This window comes from Neovison vison, chromosome 6, assembly GCF_020171115.1.
Source record: "Neovison vison isolate M4711 chromosome 6, ASM_NN_V1, whole genome shotgun sequence".
Taxonomy (NCBI): Eukaryota; Metazoa; Chordata; class Mammalia; order Carnivora; family Mustelidae; genus Neogale; species Neogale vison.
The window spans coordinates 187,511,189-187,533,874 of NC_058096.1; the positions used below are offsets into that span (position 1 = coordinate 187,511,189).

The 22,686-nt window shown below is 43.6% G+C and overlaps 1 protein-coding gene across 2 annotated transcripts in view; it reads left to right on the forward strand.

Annotated features, from left to right (window-relative positions):
- The window catches only part of FRMD4B (FERM domain containing 4B), a 324,824-nt gene that overhangs the window by 147,056 nt on the left and 155,082 nt on the right, over positions 1 to 22,686 (forward strand). The window contains exon 1 of one of the 2 annotated variants that reach the window (XM_044253190.1): positions 1,739 to 1,915. The exons of the other annotated variant lie outside the window; for it this stretch is intronic. Within the exon in view, the coding sequence (XP_044109125.1) occupies positions 1,754 to 1,915 (162 nt within the window). The 5' untranslated portion in view covers positions 1,739 to 1,753. Of the gene's footprint in view, positions 1 to 1,738; positions 1,916 to 22,686 lie in introns of those variants that run through there. 2 annotated transcript variants of the gene reach the window in all.

A 22,686-nucleotide genomic window follows, 5' to 3' on the forward strand; every position in this document is an offset into this window, starting at 1 on the left:
TTCCTGCTTATGGGTCCTTCCAAAACAATGGACACTTTGAGAACACATTTTTGCATTCTGACTGATTGAGTTTCACCTGAAGTAAGATTCCAAAGGCACATTTGAAACCTGAAATAAAGCTGATTTACTTGTCGATAATCTGTTCTGAAGCCTTCTGAGCTAGTTCAGGAGAAAGGCTTTGGCACCTTACCTCTCTGCCACTTAATAGCTGAGATAACAGCCCAGGTGTGAAACTACCAATTAAAAGACCATTGTCCTACAGATGAATTCAGGAAACAAATAACATCCTGAAATTGGCTACAGTGCTTTTGCTATAAGAAAGTGAGTTGGGGGAAATCAGAGGGGAGACAAACCATGAGAGACTGTGGACTCTGAGAAACAAACTGAGGGTTTTGGAGGGGAAAGGGGTGGGGGGTTGGGTAAGCCTGGTGGTGGGTATTAAGGAGGGCACGAATTGCATGGAGCACTGGTGTGGTGCATAAACAATGAATTTTGGAACACTGAAAAAAAATAAAATAAAAAAAATGTTATACTATTATACGGAACTGAATTCTACACATATTCTAAAGGGAAACAGAAACTGGTGGTATGTGGGCTCCTTGGGCTCCTTTTCCCAAATGCCTTAGGCAGTATCAATTCCAGGGGGATAACTTCAACAAACAACCACAACAAAACACTAATTGTCTGGTGACTTCAGGCGTGGTCCATTTCCTTCAGTTTTGAGTCAGGAATAAACTACCTGTGCTGTTTTGTGCTAACAGCTGCGGCTAGACATATCCAGGGGCTGAATTTTCCAGAACCCAAGCAAGGATTCTCTTGTGAGCTTCTACGTTCCAGCAAACAGTGACTGGAAGCTATTTGCGAAAGACCAAGAGCACTCTTTGTTTTGCTTGTGAACAGACTGCTGCATGGGAATTAGCACAGTGGATACGTAGGTGGGGGACCCTGCCCTCCGGCTGGCAACAACAACAGGGCAGGTTGTCATTTTCTTGGAGACCCTCACATGAGGAGCAAAGGCGAGTTGTGCAGCCTCGCAGACACTTAGTAGCTCTGAGACTGGTGTCTTCATCTCCTGCCTCTAGCACAACCAAGGAAACGTTCGGGGCTAATTCCCCCAGGGAAGTGGGGTCCACAGGGATGCTGTGGAGGGTTTTTTTTTTCCCCCTCCTGCCTCTGTGGCTGCCCAGAGGTATTTATCAGCGTGTGCAGAGCAAAGCCCCTGTAGTGTAAAGTAAAATGCTCCCCAAAGCGGTTTAGGAGACGGGCGTGTGTGTGTGTGTGTGTGTGTGTGTGTGTGTACAGAGACCGTGCGAACAAGAGCGCTGAAATGCAGCTCTCGTCTTTGCATGCGAAGAGTCGCTCCACGTCCCCCTCTGCCCAGCGCACTCGGGGAGCGCCAGGGGGAGTCCTCGCAGGCCAGGGCTTCCCGCGCCCTGGGAGCGCCGAGGGCTCGCCTGGCGGAGCTTAGCGCAGCTCGCTCGGCGCTGCCAGCCGGCGGAGCGGGCGGGGGCGGACACTGGGCTTCTGTGTGCCAGCCGCAGCCGTTGGCTGGCGGGCGCCCAATCCCGGGGCATGCCGCCGGAGGCTGGCCTGGACGCACGGTGAAAGACGAGTTTGGTGGCAGGCTTGACCCCCCGGGCTGCCCGCAGAAGCCGGCGGCCGGAGCCTCGGCGGTCGGGCCGCGGCGGCGGGGCTGGGCTGGGCTGCAGCGGTGGGAGCCGGGCCGCCCCGGGGTCCCAGGGAAGGGGGCGGCATGGCTTCGGTGTTCATGTGCGGCGTGGAGGACCTGCTGTTCAGCGGCAGCCGCTTCGTGTGGAACTTGACCGTGTCCACGCTGCGGAGATGGTACACGGAGAGGCTGCGGGCTTGCCACCAGGTGCTGCGGACGTGGTGCGGGCTGCGGGACGTGTACCAGGTGAGCCAGGGCGCGCGGCGCCGCGGGGCCCTCGCAGGATGCCGGGCGCTCTTGGGAAGCCGGTTCCACCTGTATGATTTGATTCTCTCTCTCTCTCTCCTTCCACCTCTTTTTTTAAACTCCTAGCGGGCTGCTTGATTCCTGGGTCCAGTGTTCAGCATCCGTGGATAACTGTTGCCTGACAGAGCTTGTGAATTTTCCCCACTGGGCATGGGGACATTTGCGAGTTAGCACCAGCCTTTGCAGACATCTGGTTCAGAGCGATGGTGTACTGCCTGGCACTTAGCTCAGAAAGCTAGCTAGCTGGAGCTTTGCAGCAGAGGGTCTGCGGGAAGCGACTTTGACATTCAGATGATTCCTCCTTTTTCGCTTTATTAGGGTGGATGGGGGGTGAGCACTTCAGGACCGAGGATTTCACACCGATTTATGGTCAGAGGGGCCTTGCTGGATGGGTATTCTGCCCTTTGATTTTATTTCAGTTTTCCACCAGGCAGCCCCAACTTGCAAGGCAGAGCCAGGAAAAGCTGATTCGCTGTCTACTGGCTTTTGGAGGAAGGACAGCAAATTGTGAACACTTTGCAGGAGGATGATGGCTAGGGTAGGGAGGGGTGGCCTCTCGGATGGTTGGAATGCTTAGTTTGGATTTACTCCCCTCACACAACACAGCCTCTTTATTTCCCTGCGAGGTCCCATCCTGCAGGCAAAAAATGCAGCAACTTTGTTTAACTAGGAGACCGTTTATCTTCTCTGGGACTGCAGCTTCCCTGGATTTTTTTTTTTCTTTTTTCTTTTGTGGATTTAAAAGTCCTTTGCCTGGGTTGGTTAATATCTTTGAGATTAAAAAAAAAAAAATCTACATTGCATTTAGGAAGATTATACCTGGTGTTTACTATGGGACTGTATCATCACGTTTTCTTCCCTGTGATGTGGAAGCAGCTCTATTACAGTTCCTGGATGCCCCCTACCCCCACCCCCTGCCCACTATGGCTATCATTTATATCTCATCATACTGGATCCTATATGAGATCAAGCCTCTGGTTTTGGCAAGCTGTAGTCTTCCATCCATCAAGCAAAATGAAAAGAGCAACCCCTGAGGTTAAACTGAGGGAATGTAAAGAACCAGCCTCCCCTTGTCATTGTTGATGTCTGTCCGTATCATCCTTATTACAACATGAGCGGCGTTTCCTTCATGCATTCAGGACTCATGCTTTAGAGAACATGTCTGTGATGTCTTGCATTTTGGGAAAATTCAGAAGCCAGACTGAGATGCAGGACAGCCTGTAGGGGGTTTGAGAGTATTCTGGAGCCCTGGACATATGCCTGCTGACCACAGTACACAGATTACCTGGTTTTGGAGAGCCAGAAGTGTCCGCGTCTCGGTCGTTCTGTCTTTAGGGAAATCATTGTTGCATTGGTCTATAGGAGAAGTGACCCCCATAGAGTTTTGTTTTTGCTTTTTAATGTTGGAGAAACTTTCAAATGGAGAACAAAAATATTGGAACCAAACAGACAGCCTCTATGCATCTCTGCTCAAGGTTCAGGGGATATATTGCTTATTTCTTTGCTGTTAGTGACTAATGAGGTTAGGTTCCTGAATCCTGAGACACCCCCCCCATCATGGATTCTCTATAAGTTTTATTCAATCATTATTCGTTAGCAGAACAGCAGCTTGAAGGACTATCCTACTAAATTATAAGTTCTTTTCTGTAAAATGGGTGGTTACTGAGTCACAACCCTTTCATGATAATAAGAAAGAGCATCTAAAATAATGTTAGCCATTTTTATGAGTATACTTATGAGTATACTCATAAGTAGGAAATGATCTCTAAAGTTTCCCGGGCTTTGGGAGAAGTAAGAATTCTCAAAATATTTTAAAACTTGGGAGAATCATGGATTTCTTAATTGTACAACACAAGTTAATTATTAGCAAAGAAACACCATTTTCATGAATGTCTTTTAAATACTGAGCAAGAAAATAGTGACTTAAATATATATAGAACTGAAAGGCAGTAACATGAAGTGGTTGGTGCCTTGGGCTCCAAGTTAGAGAGACATGAGAATAAATCCAATCTCTGCCTATGTATGATCATACGTAAGTTACTTCATCTTACCCTGATTCAGTTTATCACTCATAAAATGGCAAATACAATGTATTAATCACAGAGGTTGATAAAAGAATTAATTGAGGGGTGCCTGGGTAGCTCAGTGGGTTACAGCCTCTGCCTCTGGTTCAGGTCATGGTCTCGGGGTCCTGGGATTGAGTCCCACATCGGGTCCTCCGCTCAGCAGGGAGCCTGCTTCCCTCTCTCTGCCTGCCTCTGCTACTTGTGATCTGTCTGTCAAATAAAAAAAATCTTTAAAAAAAAAGAATTAATTGATACATAAGATATTTAGCACATTGCCTAGAGTTTAGGAAGCATCCCGTAAATGCCATCTGCTCTGTCATTTGGGATTTATAATAATAGGAAACCCAACTCTAGCCTACAAAATATAAAGAAGGGACTTTTGACAAACTGAAAAGTTTAGCAGTTGATGAACTTCAGGTATGGTTTGATCCAGACACAATGTTTGTTGTCCATGATACTTTTAGCCTTGTCTTTTTCATGTATCGGCTTTTTCTTTAGCTGGTTTCTTTCTTCTGATAGCAGTTCTAGGGCTTAGATCCACATATGAACCCATCTAGAATGAAAAAAACATTTCTCATCAAAAAACCCCAGTTTTCTCTCTGATAGATTAACTTAAGGTCTGTGCCCACCCCCAGTGCCAGGCACTAAATGGCTTGGGAAATGAGATTATAATTCAGGCATTCTCAATGGGAGTGATAGGACATTCCCACCCTCCCACCCTGAGGCAACAATTATTTCTTGGGAATGGGAAAGGGGCATAAAAAAACCCTACTCTTTTTGTGTATAAAACACAGATATGCGTACAATACCTAAACAGAGATACAGTATATTTTTGGCATTAGAATTTGCTGGGGGAGGAGGTGACTAGCAAACAAAAAACTATCTATGAGACTCCTGAAGACGATGATAATGAGAGTAACTGTTGAGAAACACTAATTATACTGAAAGGCTTGGACCAGTGGGGGAACAGACCCATTTCTGCAGCTGGGAGTGAGGTTGGTCCCAGGCAGACCATGGGGGAGGGTCAGTGCTCGGTTGGGGTCCAATCTGCAATGTCCACTGCACCTGCCTTCTTAGAATCTCAAATCTAGAGCTCTTTAAATAAAACAGTCTTTTGCCTAGATAAGTACAAAGATTCATGGCAAACGCATTTCTAAGAATTTTGCCGCAGTAATTCGAGTTAACGGGGTGGGGGCTCATCTATTAGAACACCCTTATTGCTCTCCAATAATTACAATTTCCCAATCAGTGTCCAGTGGTCCTGCCCAGTTTACTGGCACATGAACTGGAAACCCCGTAGGGTTACGTATTTTATTGAACCCCATTTTTTATCATCTTGATAATGAAAAGGCGTCATTTTCTTGCTTCTAGGCTGAAAAGTCTTTGTGGGAAATCCAGGGCTCGGTGACTCCAGAGAGAAAGAAGGGTGATGCAGGAGGTATTTGTTACATGAAATACCTGGCAGTTCCCTGGGAGTGTTTTGTGTGTTCATATACTATAAGTGAAATAAGATCTCCCACCTAGTCCTATGGAATTTGGCAACCGCACCATCCCTGGCCGGCACAGCTGGGAAGGCATAATTTCTTTGGAATTGAACACTTCCTCTACGCCTCGATATTGGAGAGGCATGAGACTTGATTTGCCAAAAACCATGAATAATTAAGAGACTAGCTATAAGGCATTTCTGTAGTAACACGACTAAATAAAGAACAGGCGGAGGTTGTACTGGGGCTGCCTTTGAACAAAGACTTACTTTATGAGTGAAGGTCTGATTTCGGTTAAAGTCACAGGCGGGACATTCACCTTCAATTTGGAGCTAAATCTTAAAAGCTGATTCATCAGCCATATATCTGTCCTGCTGATATCTTGCCTGGATGGGTTCTGTAATAGCAATTAATTAAGTTTAACAAACAACTGAGGTGGAAAATGATGGGAGAATGTGGTTGAAAAAAATCAACACCCCTTTGCTTTTTATTCAGTGTGACATAGTCTAACAAAGCCCTCAGTTTGTTCCTTGGGATTAAGTTTTCCCCTCATCCTGACACCTCAAAGGTAGAAATTCTTGCTAACCCTGAATGGAGTCGTTGCCTGCAGCAGGAGGTAATTTGGACAGAATCCAAGATTTTTAAGTGGCCGTAAGAGGCTGGGTCAGCTCCCCTGGGGCAGTCAGTTAGTCCTGAGAAGTAGCAGACCATGCAGACCAGGCAGAGGTTGTAGGCTCCAAGTCCAGCAAATTTGACCTTAACCAAATTGCTTTCCCTCCTTGAGCCTCCTGGGTTAAAGGGAAGAACTTCAGTACTTGCATAATGGGCAGGATGAAAAACTCATGGGATAATATCTATAACACTGAACACCCTGGTACAAGCAAATGCTCAATTAATGTTAGCTCTTGGGTATGTATAGTACTTAACACCAGACCCATAGAAGGTCCTTGATGAAGGGTAGCTAAGGGTGTTAACTCTTGTTCTTAGAGGTGATACTAGTTCTCTGGAAATAAATTCCCATCTTTGCAGGCAACGATGTTAAGAGAGACTGTGGCTTCCCTCATTGTATATTGGGTGAGCCTTGGGATTTGCTCTTGGATTCACACAGTAGACCACAATTTTTTTTAAGATTTTATTTTTATTATTTATTTGACAGAGGGAGACACAGTGAGAGAGGGAATACAAGCAGGGGGAGTAGGAGAGGGAGAAGCAGGTTTCCCACTGAACAGGGAGCCCCAATGCGGGGCTTGATCCCAGGATCTGGGATCATAACCTGAGCCAAAGGCAGATGCTTAAGGACTGAGCCACCCAGGCACCCCAACATTTTGTTTAAGCCAATACAAAAAACCTAGGAGATCACAGGCAGCTCCCATTAAGGTCTCTAAGGAAATAACCTCTCTATATCCAAGACTCTGAGGATCCATAAACTGGTAACACATGAAATTTGCATCCCACCTTGTTGGCTGGGAAAGACCAACTCCCCCAAAAGTCAAGTTCCCCATTGAACTCTCTGTGGCCTGGGTGCATCTCAAACCATGTATATTTTGCTTGTCCCCAGCCTTCACTCTTCACAGTCCTCTGAATTACACAGACTAGAAGAGGGCCAACAACTGGGAGCCACAGGAAAAAAACTGTCCTGTCTCTCATTTTTGTAAATAAAGTTTTATTGGCACACAGCCTCCTGTTTTCAGAAATAAAGTTTTATTGGCACACAGCCCTGCTCATTCATTTACATGTCGTCTGTGGCTGTTTTTGCTCTGCAGTGGCAGAATTGAGTCCTTGTGCCTTAACTACTTACAGCAGAGTAGTTAATACAAAGACTGTATTGGCCACAAAGTTGAAAATATTTACTGTCAAGTCCTTTAGAGAAAGTTTGCCAGTTCACACCCTAGGGGGGTAAAAAAAAAAAAAAAAGGCAACATATTGGGTAGAGAATGCTACAGGAAGAAAAGTCATAGAAAAGTCAATCATAGAAAAAAAATAGAACTTGAAGGAATATGAAAGAATTTTCTCATCAAATGTCTAGTCGCCAGGAAATTAGTGAACAAATATTCAGAGTGAGTGTTCAGGTTACTTTTACTGGGTCCTTTGTTGTGGAACATGATTGGAATTAGAGATTGATTCGTTCTGTCGTTGGTTTATTTGTACCTAAAATCATGATCCAAGCGCTTACCCCAGCTCTGCTGCTGTGCCAAGACGTTAGCAACACAAAGTCAAAATGGGCATTTTTCCTGACCTCGAGGAATCTATTATCAAGGAGGGAGATAGTTAAGGAAATGAAACTTCAGATACACAGTGGAGGTGATCTAAATCAGCCTGGATTAAAGCCAAAAGGGTGGGGAAGGGAGCTAAGGAGGCTTCCTGGAGGAGGCAATTCTCCAGCTGAGGTTTGAGGGACAAGTAGGAGTTGGATAGATGAAGAAAGGCAGAAGGGCATTTCAGGCATAGGAAATATGGTTTTGGGGAGGGGGGATTATAAACAGATTTTTAAGGCCGATGGGGAGAGAGAGAAAGAGAGAGGAGTTGGAGTCAGACAGAGATTTTGATTGAGAATAATGTCTGAACTTGAATGATCTTTTACTTTAGGATTTTGATGTTTTTTCTTCAGAACTTTGAGGGAGGGGAGAGGTTGATTTAGATCCATCCCTGGCAGCAGTGAGGCTGATAGATTTGGGAGAGAGTGGCAGAGTGGAGGCGGGAAGGGGAGCTGGGAGGCTGTTGCAGTGATACAGATGTTAGTCAGGAGAGGATACGTTGCGCTCTGGCAACAAACAGCCCCAGTATCCTAATGGCTTAAAGAAGCAAATGTTTGTTTTGGGTTCATACTGTCTGTCCAATCACAGGTTGTCTGTAAGCTCTGCTCTGCACTGTCACTGAGGCTCACAGAATGTTCCTGCACCTTGCCAGTTTCCAGGATAGAGAGTGAAGAGCTCTCTAGGGCTTTACCCTGGTAATTAAATGCTTGGCCTCTAAGTAGCTCATGTGACTTCTCGCAGGTCGTTGGTCGGAGCTGATTATGTAACCCCCTCCATCACGCGGGTTAGGAAAAGTGGTCCTACCATGGTACCGGACGGATGCTGTTGCAAATTTGGTTCCCAGAATGCATTCATATGCAGGATGCTTTCTGCAGAGTGCACGGAGATCAACACCTGTAGAAGGGATTAGAAAGAAGCAGGAGAAGCAGAGGAGAAATTGGTCTATAATTCAGGCTCAGTGAGGGCTTCAGCTGCTCTCATAGGTAGCTCTGGAATGGGGAGAGTTGTCCCCATTTGGAAGAAAAGGGCTGTCCTCCCCTCCCCACCCCACCCCCGCCTCACCCAGCCTACATCAACACAACATTGGAGGTGGGCTGTCCTTGAGAATGTGGAGTGACCTTGACATAGGCTGCTCTTTAAGGGAGGCCAATCCCCAGAAGGGGCTGAGAGCTGTCAGCTCAGAATGCTTCCGACAACTGAAGGAATAAATCTGGGCACCACATCACAGCATCTTCAACAGGTGCGAGGATCAAAACCTGAACTGAGGAAGGGCCCACGGGAAGGAAGTAAGGAGTAAGGATTGCACTGTTGTGAAGGATGTGGAATCTGGCTTTATTTTAGAACACGGCTTGCCTCTCACGCTCCCTGTTGAAGGGAACGGGCAGCCATGGAGTCAGTTAATAGCATTAATGCCTACAGAAAGGAGAAAAAAATCTGGCAGATCAATGAAATGTGAGTCTCCTTATCATCACAGAGAAAATTCGTCTGCCATCTTTTCCTGGTAATCACAGCCTAGGGTTTTATGGCAAGGAACGGAGATGCCAAGATCCTGAAAACTATGTTAATGTTTGAGCCCATCACTTCACAGGATGGGAAGCCTGTAGAAGACTGTGTGTATTTAAAATCAACAAGATTAGTCTCAGTGTCTTTGAAAAGCATTTTGGAGACTTTGTGGCAAACTTGAAAAACTAAATTAAGAATAGACTCTCCTGCCTTTTCAAATTGGCGTTCGTTTTTCCTCCTATCAGCTCGTCTTGGTGGAGCTGAGACGCAGAATAACTTCCTGTTGACTCCCCACTGTATTTATCATGAACATTATATTTGGGATGTCCAATGTGGTGGTTGTGGAAAAGTGTGAATGATTCAAATGGGAAATAAGATAGGGAGTTCTAAACTTTGTAGATGAGATAATATGATGTAGGGCATGGGAAGGAAGCAGAAATGAAACTCTCATGAAAAAAGTTAAAGTGGACATCCATATGTAATTACATACATGAGTGCCTATAGGTGTTCGTACATAACAGGTATAAATTCTGGCATCCTTGAAATAGACTTGGCCTGAAAAAGTCTAATACATATGATAAATTACATCGTGTCATTTTCCCCTAATGTCCTAATCGTTTTCAGTCTCCTAAATTTTGTGTTTGGGCAAAGCTTGCTGCTTAATTAACTATGTTTCTTTAACTGGTGTTTCTGAATAGCTCACAGTCTTGACTTGGCTAAGAGCTACTAATTATCTAGTAGGGGCTGTGTGCCAGGCCTTGTGCTTGTCACTTTGCATGTGTTATCTTAAAACAAAACAAAAACCCCTTAAGGGAGTTTTCCAATATAGAAAAATATAAAACATGAATAAAAGTCCACGCACCTACCTCTCCATGTTAAGACATCTTAATATTTTGCCATGTTTGCTTTAGATACATTTTTGAAATATAATAAAGTTGAAAAAAGAGCAATGTAATAAAATTGTATAGAATCAATACTTCTGCTGTCTCCCTAGAATCCTCCCAAGAAGTTCATGTTTCTCATTCCTGAGTATGTTTTTATAATTTTGCCACGTATGTGTGTATGTGTTAATATATAGGAACAATTTTTACCACTTCTGTGTCTGGCAGATTTATATAAAAATGGATCATTCTGCTCCCTTATTCTCTCAGCAAACTTTGGGGACTTGTTTCTGAATTTGTTTCAATCCCTATATTCCATTGCATGAATATAACCAATCCTTTGTTGGTGGACACTTTGGTCATTTCCCATTCTTCAGGGTCTCAAAATACTACGGTGAAAATAGTTGTGTTTGTCTCCTTGTGCTTATGAGCTAGAACTTCTCCAGGGTACATACAGAAGATCTTTAGCTATAGGAGATGACGTGCCTTACCTTTGTCCTTGTAACAGTGCTATGAGATGATATCAAGGACCCCACGTTATTGGTTTTATATACTTATTAACTATTAAGTCACGGTGTTGGAGTGTGAACAGCTCTGGCTGACTCCAAGACTCAGCCTCCTGCTACTGACTTGCTGCTTTATTTATTAAAAAGTAAACAACAGGGTGCTTGGGTGGTTCAGTGGGTTAAAGCCTCTGCCTTCGGCTCAGGTCATGATCCCAGGGTCCTGGGATTGAGCCCCAAATCGGGCTCTCTGCTCAGCAGGGAACCTGCTTCCCTTCCTCTTTCTGCCTGCCTCTCTGCCTACGTGTGGTCTCTGTCTGTCAAATAAATAAATAAAAATCTTCAAAAAAAAAAAAAGTAAACAACACATAAAGGCAGAATCTTATCAATTCATTCACTTATTCACTCAGCAAACACTAAGGGGAAACAGAGCCCGGCACTCAAAAATGCAATCTGTACTACTCAGGCTGCCTGAATTCAAATCCTAACCCATGTGAATTCTTGGAGACTGATTTCTTTTTTTTTTTTCTGCTGTAAAATATAGATAATTATAGTATCTCACTTAAAGTATTTCTCTCCCAGGATCATTACCGAAATTCATTGTAGTGATAGTTTCAGTAAATGGTGTGTCACGGCCAGCGCGACAAATCGACCAGGAAAACCATGAGGGCTAAGAGGATGATGAAAAAAAGTTAAGAGACAAAGAGATGGGGGCAGGAGGGACACTGAAGATGATGTCCAACAGTGCCAGTTCTATCCCACATCTTATAATCATTTATAAGGCAGACCAGAATAGGAGAAGCAATACATCAGTACCTAGTCAGATGACCACAAATTTCTATAACAAGTTTACATTTTCGGCTAAAGCTGTTAGCAAGACAATCAACCAGGGAGTGGGTTATAGGAGGTACAGAACAACAAGGACTAAGAACTCAGGACTCTTGCCACATTGCTCCCTCCTGTAGGGAGAGGGTGTGGGAAGTCACGTAGGTGAGCGCACGACGCATAGCACAGACCCTTTCTCAGTGCACTCAACTTTCCCGTCCTTAACCTTGTCAAGGTGTCCAGACTTTGAAGGAGACACAAGTCAGGGCCTGGTTTGATCCTTGACTCCAACCATACCGTAGCCTTCAACACGGTGTTAGATAGATGTGCTGGCGGATGCATGGTTGGGTGGGTGGGTGGATGGATTTGTGCCCAGCAAAATGTTATCTTTATATGTGCCGTGTGCTCAGTGTCTTAGGTATATGAGTAACCATCAAGCCCCTACAATCTGCATAAGTCTTGGCTCCTCCTTCCTCCTCTCCACCCCAGATGAAGAACTGCAGGCTAGGGGAGCAAGCAGGACAGGGGCGCCCAAGGACTCGGAGAGACACTGTGTCCCCCATGGTTGCATGGCACAACTTTTGTCCCGAGACCCTGACAGCTTCTGACTCTGGCACGAGAGCAAAGATGCTCCCAACTATTTAGTTGTTTTCTTTCTTTCTCTGCAACCGAAGCTCTTGAACTTTCTTCTTCTCAACCCTGACCCCTAGACTCACATGCACGAAGGCTCTGGGACCCCACTGGCAGCTGTCTCTCTCTCTCTCATCTGGGTAAGCTCTCCTCCGATATGACCCTGAGATTGGCAACTGCTAAGGAGACCCAGTTATTACACGCATCATGCTACCCTTGGGTAATGTAGCCAGCAAATATTTTTACAGAAATGAGTTTGTCTCATTAAAATGTGATTAGATGCTTATTATCTGAGAGAGAAAAGGGCCTTGATAAAACAGGGAAATAGAATGAGCTGTAGTCAGCTGGACCTGGTTTAAAATCAAGGCTTCATGACTTACCAGCTGTGTGACCTTGAGCCAAGCTGCTTAATTGCTCTGGGCCTGTTTCATTGCCAGTGCAAGAGATAAAATAAATAATACTTACATTTACATGGTATGAAGGTTAAAAATAACAGGGTTGAGAAATGGTAGCTTCTTGGTTGGGAAAATGTGGACCCTTTGCACAGACTTGGTCCTAAGCCTAAAGTAATTATGCTAGAAGTTATATGAGAACAAAGACTGACCAGAGTGTGACTCCAAACATGATTGTTTCATAGCTGGGTGACATGGGCCAATTATGTGACCTCCCTTTGCCTCATCTTCTTGTGCATGAGATGAAGATGATTACAGGATCTACCTCCCAGGGTTGTTGAGGGGACAACACAGATAAATCAAGATTTCACTAGGGTGGCTGGCTCATAGTAGGCATTTGAAAAGTGTTAGCAATGGATATTTCGACTTAGCGAATATTTTCTCTGTGTCCGACATGGTGCTAAGCACTTCATAGTCACTATTCCATGTAATTCTCCCAACAGTGATATGTAACAGGTATTATGGAACCCACTTGGCGAGTGTGGGAGGTGCGCGGAGATGCTGAGTGACGTGTCCAAGAGCAGAGATGGGAGTTCACGTCTGTCCAAAGACAAACCCCATGCCCTCAGCCATCACGTGCCAGGTCCTTCGTTTCCAAACAGATCAGCCCCTTTCATTGCTCCCTTTGCTTGCCTGATGCCCTCGGACTTCTCCAGGCCCCATCCCTCCCTCTGCCAAACCCCGTAGCCATCGCAGGAATCGGTGGACTGGTTGAGCGTAAATGGTGCGCTTGCTCAGTCCAGGCTCCAGAAGTAATTCAGCTCATGCCATGCTCATATCTGAATCCCTCCAGGGACATTCCCAACTCAGAAAAAGCCAGCGCCACCAGACCGGCATGGCCCCGCGTGACTGGCACCCGTTTCTCTGGGTTCTCTTCAGCCCCCGCTGCCGGCAAGCTCACTCAGCCTCTGGTGGTAGCACCTCACACTCATCCCTTAGCTCTTCTCCAGCGACACTGGCCTCCCCGCTGCCCAGTGCATGCCAGCCCAGAGCCTTTACCCTTGGGGTGTGGCCTGCCTGGAACCCGGTCTCCTAGAGCCCACAGGCACGCTCCCCCCCTCACTTTCTGCAGGTTTTTCTTCAGATGTCGCGCCACCCTCCAGGCTACCCCGACCCTTCTCGCATCCTGCTCCATTTCTCTTCCTAACCCTATTGCCAGCTGACGTTACACCTTTGTTGAGATGCTCCTGTGAGGCTGCCCAACCCCAGTGTTGGCTAAAGATGCGCAGGGACTTGGCTTTGTTCGCTGTAGTAGTATCAGTGCCTGGAACCTAATAGGTCCTTAAGAAATACTTGTTGACGAAATGAAGGAAGGAATCTGCTTTACATTTTAAGAAGGTCACTCTAACCACCCTGCCAGCTGTGACTGGGGAGGGGTAAAACAATTAGGACGTTGCTTCTTTTTTTTTTTTTTTTAAGAACATTTTTTAAAGATTTGTATTTATTTATTTGACACACGGAGAGAGAGAACAAGCAAGGAGAGCAACAGAGGGAGAGGGAGAGGGAGAAGCAGGCTCCCCGCCGAGCAGAGAGCCTGAGGTGGGGCTCGATCCCAGGACCCTGGGATCATGACCTGAGCCAGAGGCAGATACTTAACGGACTGAGGCACCCAGGCACCCCAGGACGCTGTTTCTGATGCTGGGGACCTGCATAGGAGTGGCAGCTGCATGTGGTGTAGGGAGACACTAAAAATTTGGAGGACAAAAAAGTAGCATGAGAGTACCTCTGTCCGAAGGGAAAAGGTTATGGTCTATAAAGTTCTGGAAACTTCATAAGGGGGAAAAGGCATGCAGGTTGAAATGTGTTTGTATGTGGATGTTTATTGGTTTTTGTTACTGAAAGCAGCCCCAAAGCAATGTTAAATATTGATGATTGATAATACATCTGTTTGGGTTCTCCGATGTGTCTGTGTTCCCAGTTCATTCAAGAAGCAGGGTTTTGGATAGGAGAGTGGGTAATTTCCTGCAGGGCACGTGAAAATGGGCTCATCCGAGAACCCCAGCTCTTGTGGACAGCCAGCTGTGAGTCCCCGTGTGTGCCCAGCCCAGGGTGGGGAAGTTGGCGGCTTCTGCAACTCTTGTCAGCTCTGACTGTCAAGTGATCGCCGCTTCCTGTACCCAGCCCTGTGGTTAGGTTCTGGAAGGTGCCCTGTTTTCCCTGACGAATGCTGACAGATACTTCAGACATTTGCTTTCTTTCTTTCTTTTTTTTTTTTTGGCCTTCTGTGGACATTGCTTATCACTCTGACCCTGTCGCCTGTCATTCCCATCCACTGGATTTAAGGATAGGAGGACCCTGTGGATTTGCCTGGATTCCTGGGAGAAGAGAAAAAAAAATTTTTTTTTCTGGTCTTCATTAGTGTTTAATTAAAAGCTTGCTTCCCCTAGCTCTTTGGCTGTGTCCGGGCTTTTTAAAATTCTGCAAGCACAGACAATATAAAGAGAATCTGACCCTTTGAGTTACAAGAGCTGGTGATTGTGTCTAATTATCAACCTCAAATAATGACAGAATCATAATCCCCAGCACAAAAAGTAATACTAGGAATTTCCCAAATAATTCCTTACGACAAAGTACACTTACTTTTAATAGTCTAATGCCAGTTTTTAAATGAAATTATTATTTAAGTTAACAATTTGGTCAGGATATAAAGAATCCTAACTCTCAACTCATATTTAAATTTATGGGGTTCTTTCTTCCCAAAGGTTTTTATATATTAATATTCTAGGTCTCCATGCCAGAAATAGTTCTGGCCAAGCTCATAAGATTTTGCTTTCAAATACCTTTTGGAAATGCTTTTTTTTTTTCTTTTAAGTGAATGTGTTTTTCCTTTAATAAACTTCAGAAGCCAACTCCAAGTTTCAAAAAAAAATTTTTTTTTGAGATATTAGTGCCAGAGTCTGAACAGTATCCTTTATTTACAACCAAACTGGATCAGTTTAGGGTTTTTTTCAGGCTCCTACACTACAAATATAAATGGTGACAAATACAAAACTTTGCCATACCTTTATGCTGTATATTGTGTATCTTAAGCAAATCAAATTTAATTATGGTCTTTCCGTCCTTTTCTTTTTTCTCCTGACTTTTTTCTTTCTGTATATTTTCTCAGAGCTAACTAGGTCATGTCTTAAGGATATGAATAATTTATTACATATATATATATGTAGGTGTTTGAGTACAAATATACAAATAAATGTATAAATACATATGCACAGATATATGTATAAATATATGACTATATCTGAAGTTTTCCTGCATAGGAAAACCATGAACCAACATATTCACCAAACATAACTTTTACCTTTTCCCCCCAATCTTCAATGCCACTTTTTTTAAAGATTTCTTTTATTCATTTGAGAGAGAGAGACAGGGTCAGCACAAGCAGGGGAAAAGGCAGAAAGAGAGGGAGAAGCAGGCTCCTTGCTGAGCAAGGAGCCCAATGTGGGGCTCGATCCCAGAACCTCGGGTTCATGATCTGAGCCAAAGGCAGACACCCAACTGACTGAGCCACCCAGGTGCCCTCAACATCACTTTTAAAGTTAGGTTATGACCCTGAAACAATTGCTCAGTATCAATAATATGGTTAAGTTCCATAATGGATGGTATTTCTTAGGAAGTTGCTGTCAGTTTTAAGTTTAAGGCATGGGAAGTTGTTATCCATTTTGATGAAGTTCAGCAAGTGAAAATTCGTGAACAATGTCATTTGTTTCCACTGGCTTAAAGTGAACAAACTAGTGAACCAGAGAGCTGCCTGTGTGCTGAAGGGCCTGTGTCACCTTCCGGCTCGGCTCCCCTGCCTGTGAAATGGGGCCATGGCATGTTGCCAAAATGGGGGGGGACTGAGGATTTCAGTAAGGAGCAGTAATGCGAGTCGCTCACAATGTGGTGCTGGCCCACTCTCCTTCTTCCCCAGCAACCACCCACCCTGTGCAAGACCAGGTGGGTAGTTACAGGCAGGAGGAGGGGATGATGAGGAACACCCACAAGGCGTGCCTGGGTGGCTCAGTCGGTTAAGCGTCTGCCTTCAGCTCAGGTCAAGATCTCAGGGTCCTGGGATCGAGCCCCACATCGGACTCTGCTCAGCAGGGAGTCTGTTTCTCCCTCTCCCTCTGCCTGCCTCTCTGCCTACTTTTACTCTCTGTCTCTCTATCCAATAAATAAATAAAATCTTTTTTAAAAAAAGAAAGAAAAAGTGAAACACAGACGAAGTGGACGGCAATGCTGTGCCTTCCTATGCCAGAGCAGCTTCATTCATTATTTACGGGTATTTAATGACATCTGTCTGTTTTAATAGACCTTGTAATGAGATGAAAGGCTTTATCTATTTCCTTTGAGGGATATACACATATCCTTTGGGAGCTGAGGATGTTGGAGTCAGATGGATGTGAGCCCTGATCCTGTGCCTCATCCCTGACTCACAGTGTGGCCCAGGGCATGATGCCGGATGCCTTTGAACCTCAGTCTTGTCATCTATGAAATGGGGACATGATACCTCTAGTATTGTTGGCGGGTTTAAATGGGAGAGTGCTGTGGGACTTCTCAGCCCCACACCTAGGGTGTGACAAGAACTCAATGAATTATAGTTTAAGGAAAAGACCCAACCACTAAAATAGACAGAAAAGACAAGAACAAACATGCTAGCAATGGGATGCTCTTTTCTTCTCTGTCTCAGTAAATTTACCTAAAATACAGTAAGCTGCTACAACTTTTTGGAGGCAAGTTTAGTGATTGATGTCCAATCAAAATGTGAGAGGTGTGCCCTCTCTGACCAAACACTTCCGCTTTAGAAAGTCATTTTAAGAATATTCTCACATAATGGTGTATGCGCAAGATTTTCATTGTACCATTATTTGAAATAGAAACCCCCTGGGAGACGTGAATAGGAGAATGCAAGATACAATGGTAATTCTTTTGTCCCATGGCATTCCATGAGATCGGAAGAACGAAGTAGAGCTAGAGATCACAGCTTCCCCAGATGTCGGGGAGATAATTTTGAGTAAAAACAACAGCACAAGACATGAGAGGAGAGAGAGAGAGAGAGAGAGAGAGTGAGTGTGTGTGTGTGTGTGTGTGTCTGGAGAGAGGAGAGAGAGAAAGAGAAACAGATATAAACATTACCCAAGAAATGTGTCTACATATTCCTTTCCATGGGAGAACAGGGCTGGAAAGACATACACCAAACCATTAATACTGTTTACCCCTGGGAGATGTAAGTGGTTGAAAGGAGAGCTTTCCACTTCTTTTACTTCCATAATTCTGAATTTAAATTTTTTATAGCAAGGCTTTATGTAATTTTTGTACTTTGTAAAATTTCCTACTTAACACAGTTGAACCAGGCTATTGTGAAAAGTGCTTCTGGGGAACAGGGATCTGTCCCACTTAACCGTGTGTCACTGCTCCCAGAATGACTTATGGCCCCCCCAAATGTTGGTCTTGTACGTCCCTTTAATAATGATTACTAATCATTATTGATGTGGTTACTATTGAATAAAATCTAATATCTGTACTCATTTAAATGAGTACCATGGAGTTTTTTCATCATTAAAATAACCAAAGTCCATAAGTATAATTGTTATAGAAATGCATGGCTTATTTTTTAAGTAATTTATTTATTTAATAATTATTTATTAATATAAATTAATATTTATTGATTATTTATTTATATGAGAGCGAGAACATGAGCAGGGGAAGGAGCAGAGCAGAAGGGATAGGGAAACTCAAGCAGGCTCTGCACTGAGCACAGAGCCCAACATGGGGCCCTGTCTCAGGACCCTGAGATCATGACCTGAGCTGAAACCAAGAGTTAGACACTCAGCTGACTGAGTCAGCCAGGTACCCCAAAATGCATGGCTTAAAAGTGAAGGTACTTTATCAGTGGTAAATATTCATGAGATTTTTTTAATGTGTATTTAAAATACTTATTATATTAATACATACATATTATATTCATATAAGTTTTTTACAAAGGTGAGAGCATCATATATACATCTTATCTTAAAATGTATTTATTTACTTACATATTTAGATACTGATCTCTCATTGTTTTTGGTAACTGTTGTATATTCAATGGTACAACTGTGCCATAATTACTTTCATGAATCCCCTATTAGTGGGCCCTATTTAGGTTATTTCTAATTCTCATTAAGACCGTACTATAGTGAACATCTTTGTATAAAAAACATTTGTGGAAGAATTTCCGTAAGATAAATACCTTATGAGGAAGGAATTTGGATTTCCAAAAAGGTTGTAGCGATTTATCCTACTGTTGAAGGAACAAGAGCCCTTCTTTTTTTCCATACCCTAACCAATAACTTTTGATTTATGCCATTCTCCTAGCCAAAAATTTATCTCTCATACCTTTTCAAAATTTTATTTCATTTATTAGTGGAGCTCTCCAATTTTCGTAACGTTCTTAAAGGCCATAATGCTCAGAACACTGGGATTGTTCTTGCCTGAGAACATCGGGAGAAACACATTTTGCATTTTAATACAGAATCAAGTGGTTTTCATGTTTTCGAAACCAAACTTGAGAGCAAATTTTTGTGTCTTAGGAAAGGTTTGTCATCTCAGAGTGATATGGAATTTTCTGTAGAATTAAAATAAGTCTATGTACTTATTTTAAAATAAGTTAAAATCCAAGTATCATAAAGATAAGTTGTCGTTCAGCCTCCCCATCATGCCCTACAGTCTGAAGATTCAGAAATAGTGGGGAATACATCTTTCTTTTTACGTTTGCTCTATGTTTGTGTCATACTATGGTTTCCCTGTTCACTCTCAAGTGGATTTCAGCAATTTTGTTTTATCTCTTGTGTAAATGTTCTCTACTTCATTTAGAGAAGCTGGAAAAGGGCTCGCCAAAGCTTTTATTTATGTATTTTGTAATAGGGGATAAAGCTTGGGGCAGGAGAACAGAATGATGCACCATCTATTTTCTCTTTCTCATCTTAGATGCCCAAGGCCTTGAAGCTTCTCTGGCCCTCTAAATCCATATTTATTAATTTAAACATAATTTTGCCCCAGTTGAATTGTCTCAGTGAGATTTCATAGCCACAAGCGATCATGAAGCTGACTTTCATCCCATTCTGGGAGCCACCAGAACTGATTACGTAGATGATGGAAACTGCTGGTCCCGTTAATGTCATGTTATTCGAGGGATAACGCCCCGAGAGTGAGGGCAGATTGACCTGCAGATTTGTTTCCGTATGGAGTTCCACCAGGGCCGGCCTCACCCGGAGGTAAATTGGAACTGCCCCAGGAAGCCCTTCAAAGAGGGCTTTTGTCATGTTTTAACTGCACAGCTCTCACGTTGGCGTTCTGCTAGCATACCATCTCCCTTCTGGAGGCATCCAACCGGGCAAATGGCAAGAAGGCAGGTCCCGGTGTGGATCTCCTACCATGGCGGACAAGGAGGCTAGATCTTCCTCTGCCAGCACTCCAGTTCAACTAGAGAACAAGGCTAGGGCTTCGACCTGGCTCCCAGATACCTGCACACCCTTGCCCTCGGAGTGGAGAGTGGTGTGGTAAACCGGAGGAGGGAAGGAGTGGGGACGGGTGTGGTGAGCTGGAGAAAGAAACGTTTGAAAGTCAGAACCATCCAGTGGGGAGCCACATAGACATGATGGGTACATGACGTGATCCTGGCTGTGTCTGCCCATGGTGGGTTCTCTTGTTTCCTATTTGTTTTCTAAGGCTGCTTCCGAGAGCCACTTTTTTCCTTCTTTTCTCCTGAGAGGTTTGATTTGATCAGGAATCGATATCACCCTCCATGTAACTTGGGAATATCCTGGTTGGTCCATCAGCCAGTGCTTCCCAACATCTCTTCAGGTGATACAGTGCACAGATGATGATAATGTTGGTGTGGCTCTCAGGGTCAACGTTCATGAGGCTGCTCAAGGCTCAGGTCACCAGTGCAGGGTCTCGGGCTGCCGTAAGGGCTGAGAGGACCAATAGCTTAGGATAGCTCTTCCCTACTGTTTACAGATTGACTGTGAAGCTGTGGTTGAAGGGCTCCATGATGACCTTTTCCTCTTGCCACTGATTGGTTTAGCATAAATATAGACCCAGGGTAGTGGGGGGGGCAGTTTGCTGATGCATTTTCTGAAAAGCTCTCTTTACTCTTAAAAAGAGACATAGAAGAAAGAGATGGTCCTTCTCTGGAAGTAGGCATGTGATGCCCAGAAGAGTGACAGTGATATTGTAACCAGGAGGAAATGTTAGCTTGAGGAGAACATGCCGAGTGGAAAAACAGAAGGAACCTGGGACTTTGATGGCATTACTAGTAATGTAGACCTCATCAAACTTGGAACAAACCTACCCTTAGATACTGAGATAATGGATCCATGTCATTTTTTAAAAGATTCTGTCTTTCTTTCTTTCTTTCTTTCTTTCTTAGAGAGAGATTGAGAGTATGAGCTGGGGGAAGGGCAGAGAGAGAGAGGGAGAGAATCTCAAGCCAACTTCTCACTGATCTCACAGCCCAAGGTGGGCTCAAGTCATGATCTCATAGTCATGAGATGAGAGGTGGGCTTAGTCTCATGACTCTGAGATCATGAGCCAAAACCAAGATTCGGTGGCCCCATCGATCTATATTATGAAAGTTATTCTCATTTTTTTTTATTACCTACTACAATAAGTTTTCTGATGTAATACCTGCTCGGGATTGAAGATCAGGACTTCCAGAAGAGTTGCCCAACCAAAAAAGGGCTTAAAATAAGAAACTTTTGAGGAAAGAATGGGAAAAAAAAAAAGAATGGGAGATTTATTGGCGAAAGGAAAATGTTTAAGTTCAGAGTAAGATGGATAGAAGTAAAAGAAAACTCTTTTTAAAAAAGTATTTTCTTTATAAAGTTCACCTGAACTTTATATTAATATGACAGTAGTCTTGACTACTGTCAAGACTATTATTTGCTAACATTGCAGCAAAATATTAGAGAAAGGGAAGGGATTCTAGTTAATAATTGCAAGATGCAAAAGAGTGTACAAGTCAGAAGTCTGAACCTGGAGCCAAGGTGTTTAATTTCAGATCCTCCATTTGCAACTTCCTCGCTGTATGACTTTGTGTAAGTTACTTAACCTCTCTCTGCTTCTGTTTTCGCATCTGTTAAATAAAAATGGGGATAGTAATAGTCCCTGCCTCAAATGTATTGTTGGGTATACATTTATAAATTCGGGAACAGGATCCAGTGTATATTAAGTATATATAATATATATATTAAATATTACATAAGTGTTTGGTATTATTATTTACAATTAAATTAAATATTATGATACAGATGATATAGTTATCATCCTAACTTGTACTCAATCCAAATGTTTCTATCACTACAGTATGGAGTGGTTAAATTAAGAAGACTTATAATACCAAGTGTTAGCAAAGACCTCCTATACAGTAGTGGTGGGAATGAAAAAAAAGTGCGGCCTTTTGGAAAATTGTTTGGCAGTTTCTTTTTTTTTTTTAAAGATTTTATTTATTTATTCGAGAGAGAGAGACAGTGAGAGAGAGCATGAGCGAGGAGAAGGTCAGAGAGCGAAGCAGACTCCCCATGGAGCTGGGAGCCGGATGTGGGACTCGATCCCGGGACTCCAGGATCACGCCCTGAGCCGAAGGCAGTCGTCCAACCAACTGAGCCACCCAGGCGTCCCTGTTTGGCAGTTTCTTAAAAAATTAAACATATGTCTGCCTTCTGATCTAATATCTCCATTTGTATTAGTCAAAAGACATGAAAACATGTACATTCATATACATACACACACACACACCCCTTGTAAAAGAGTGTTCATGGGATATTTGTTTCTAATATCCTCGAGGTGAGAATAGCTTGAGTCTCTGTTCATGAGAGAGGGGATAAGTAAACTACAATATATTCATGAGGTAGAATACTACTCAGCAATAAAAAATAAACAAACTGCAAATATATGCAACATCGTGAGTGAATCTCAAGAACGTTTTGATCAGCAAAAGAAGCAGGCATATGGGACTATATACTGAACATTCGATCTGCATACATTTCTAGAACTGGAAAAACAAAATCTGAACAATGGTTGCTTGTGGGGAATGGGGTAAGATTGGCAGAGGTAGTTTTCTGGAAAAATTCTACATCTTGGCAGGGCCGTGG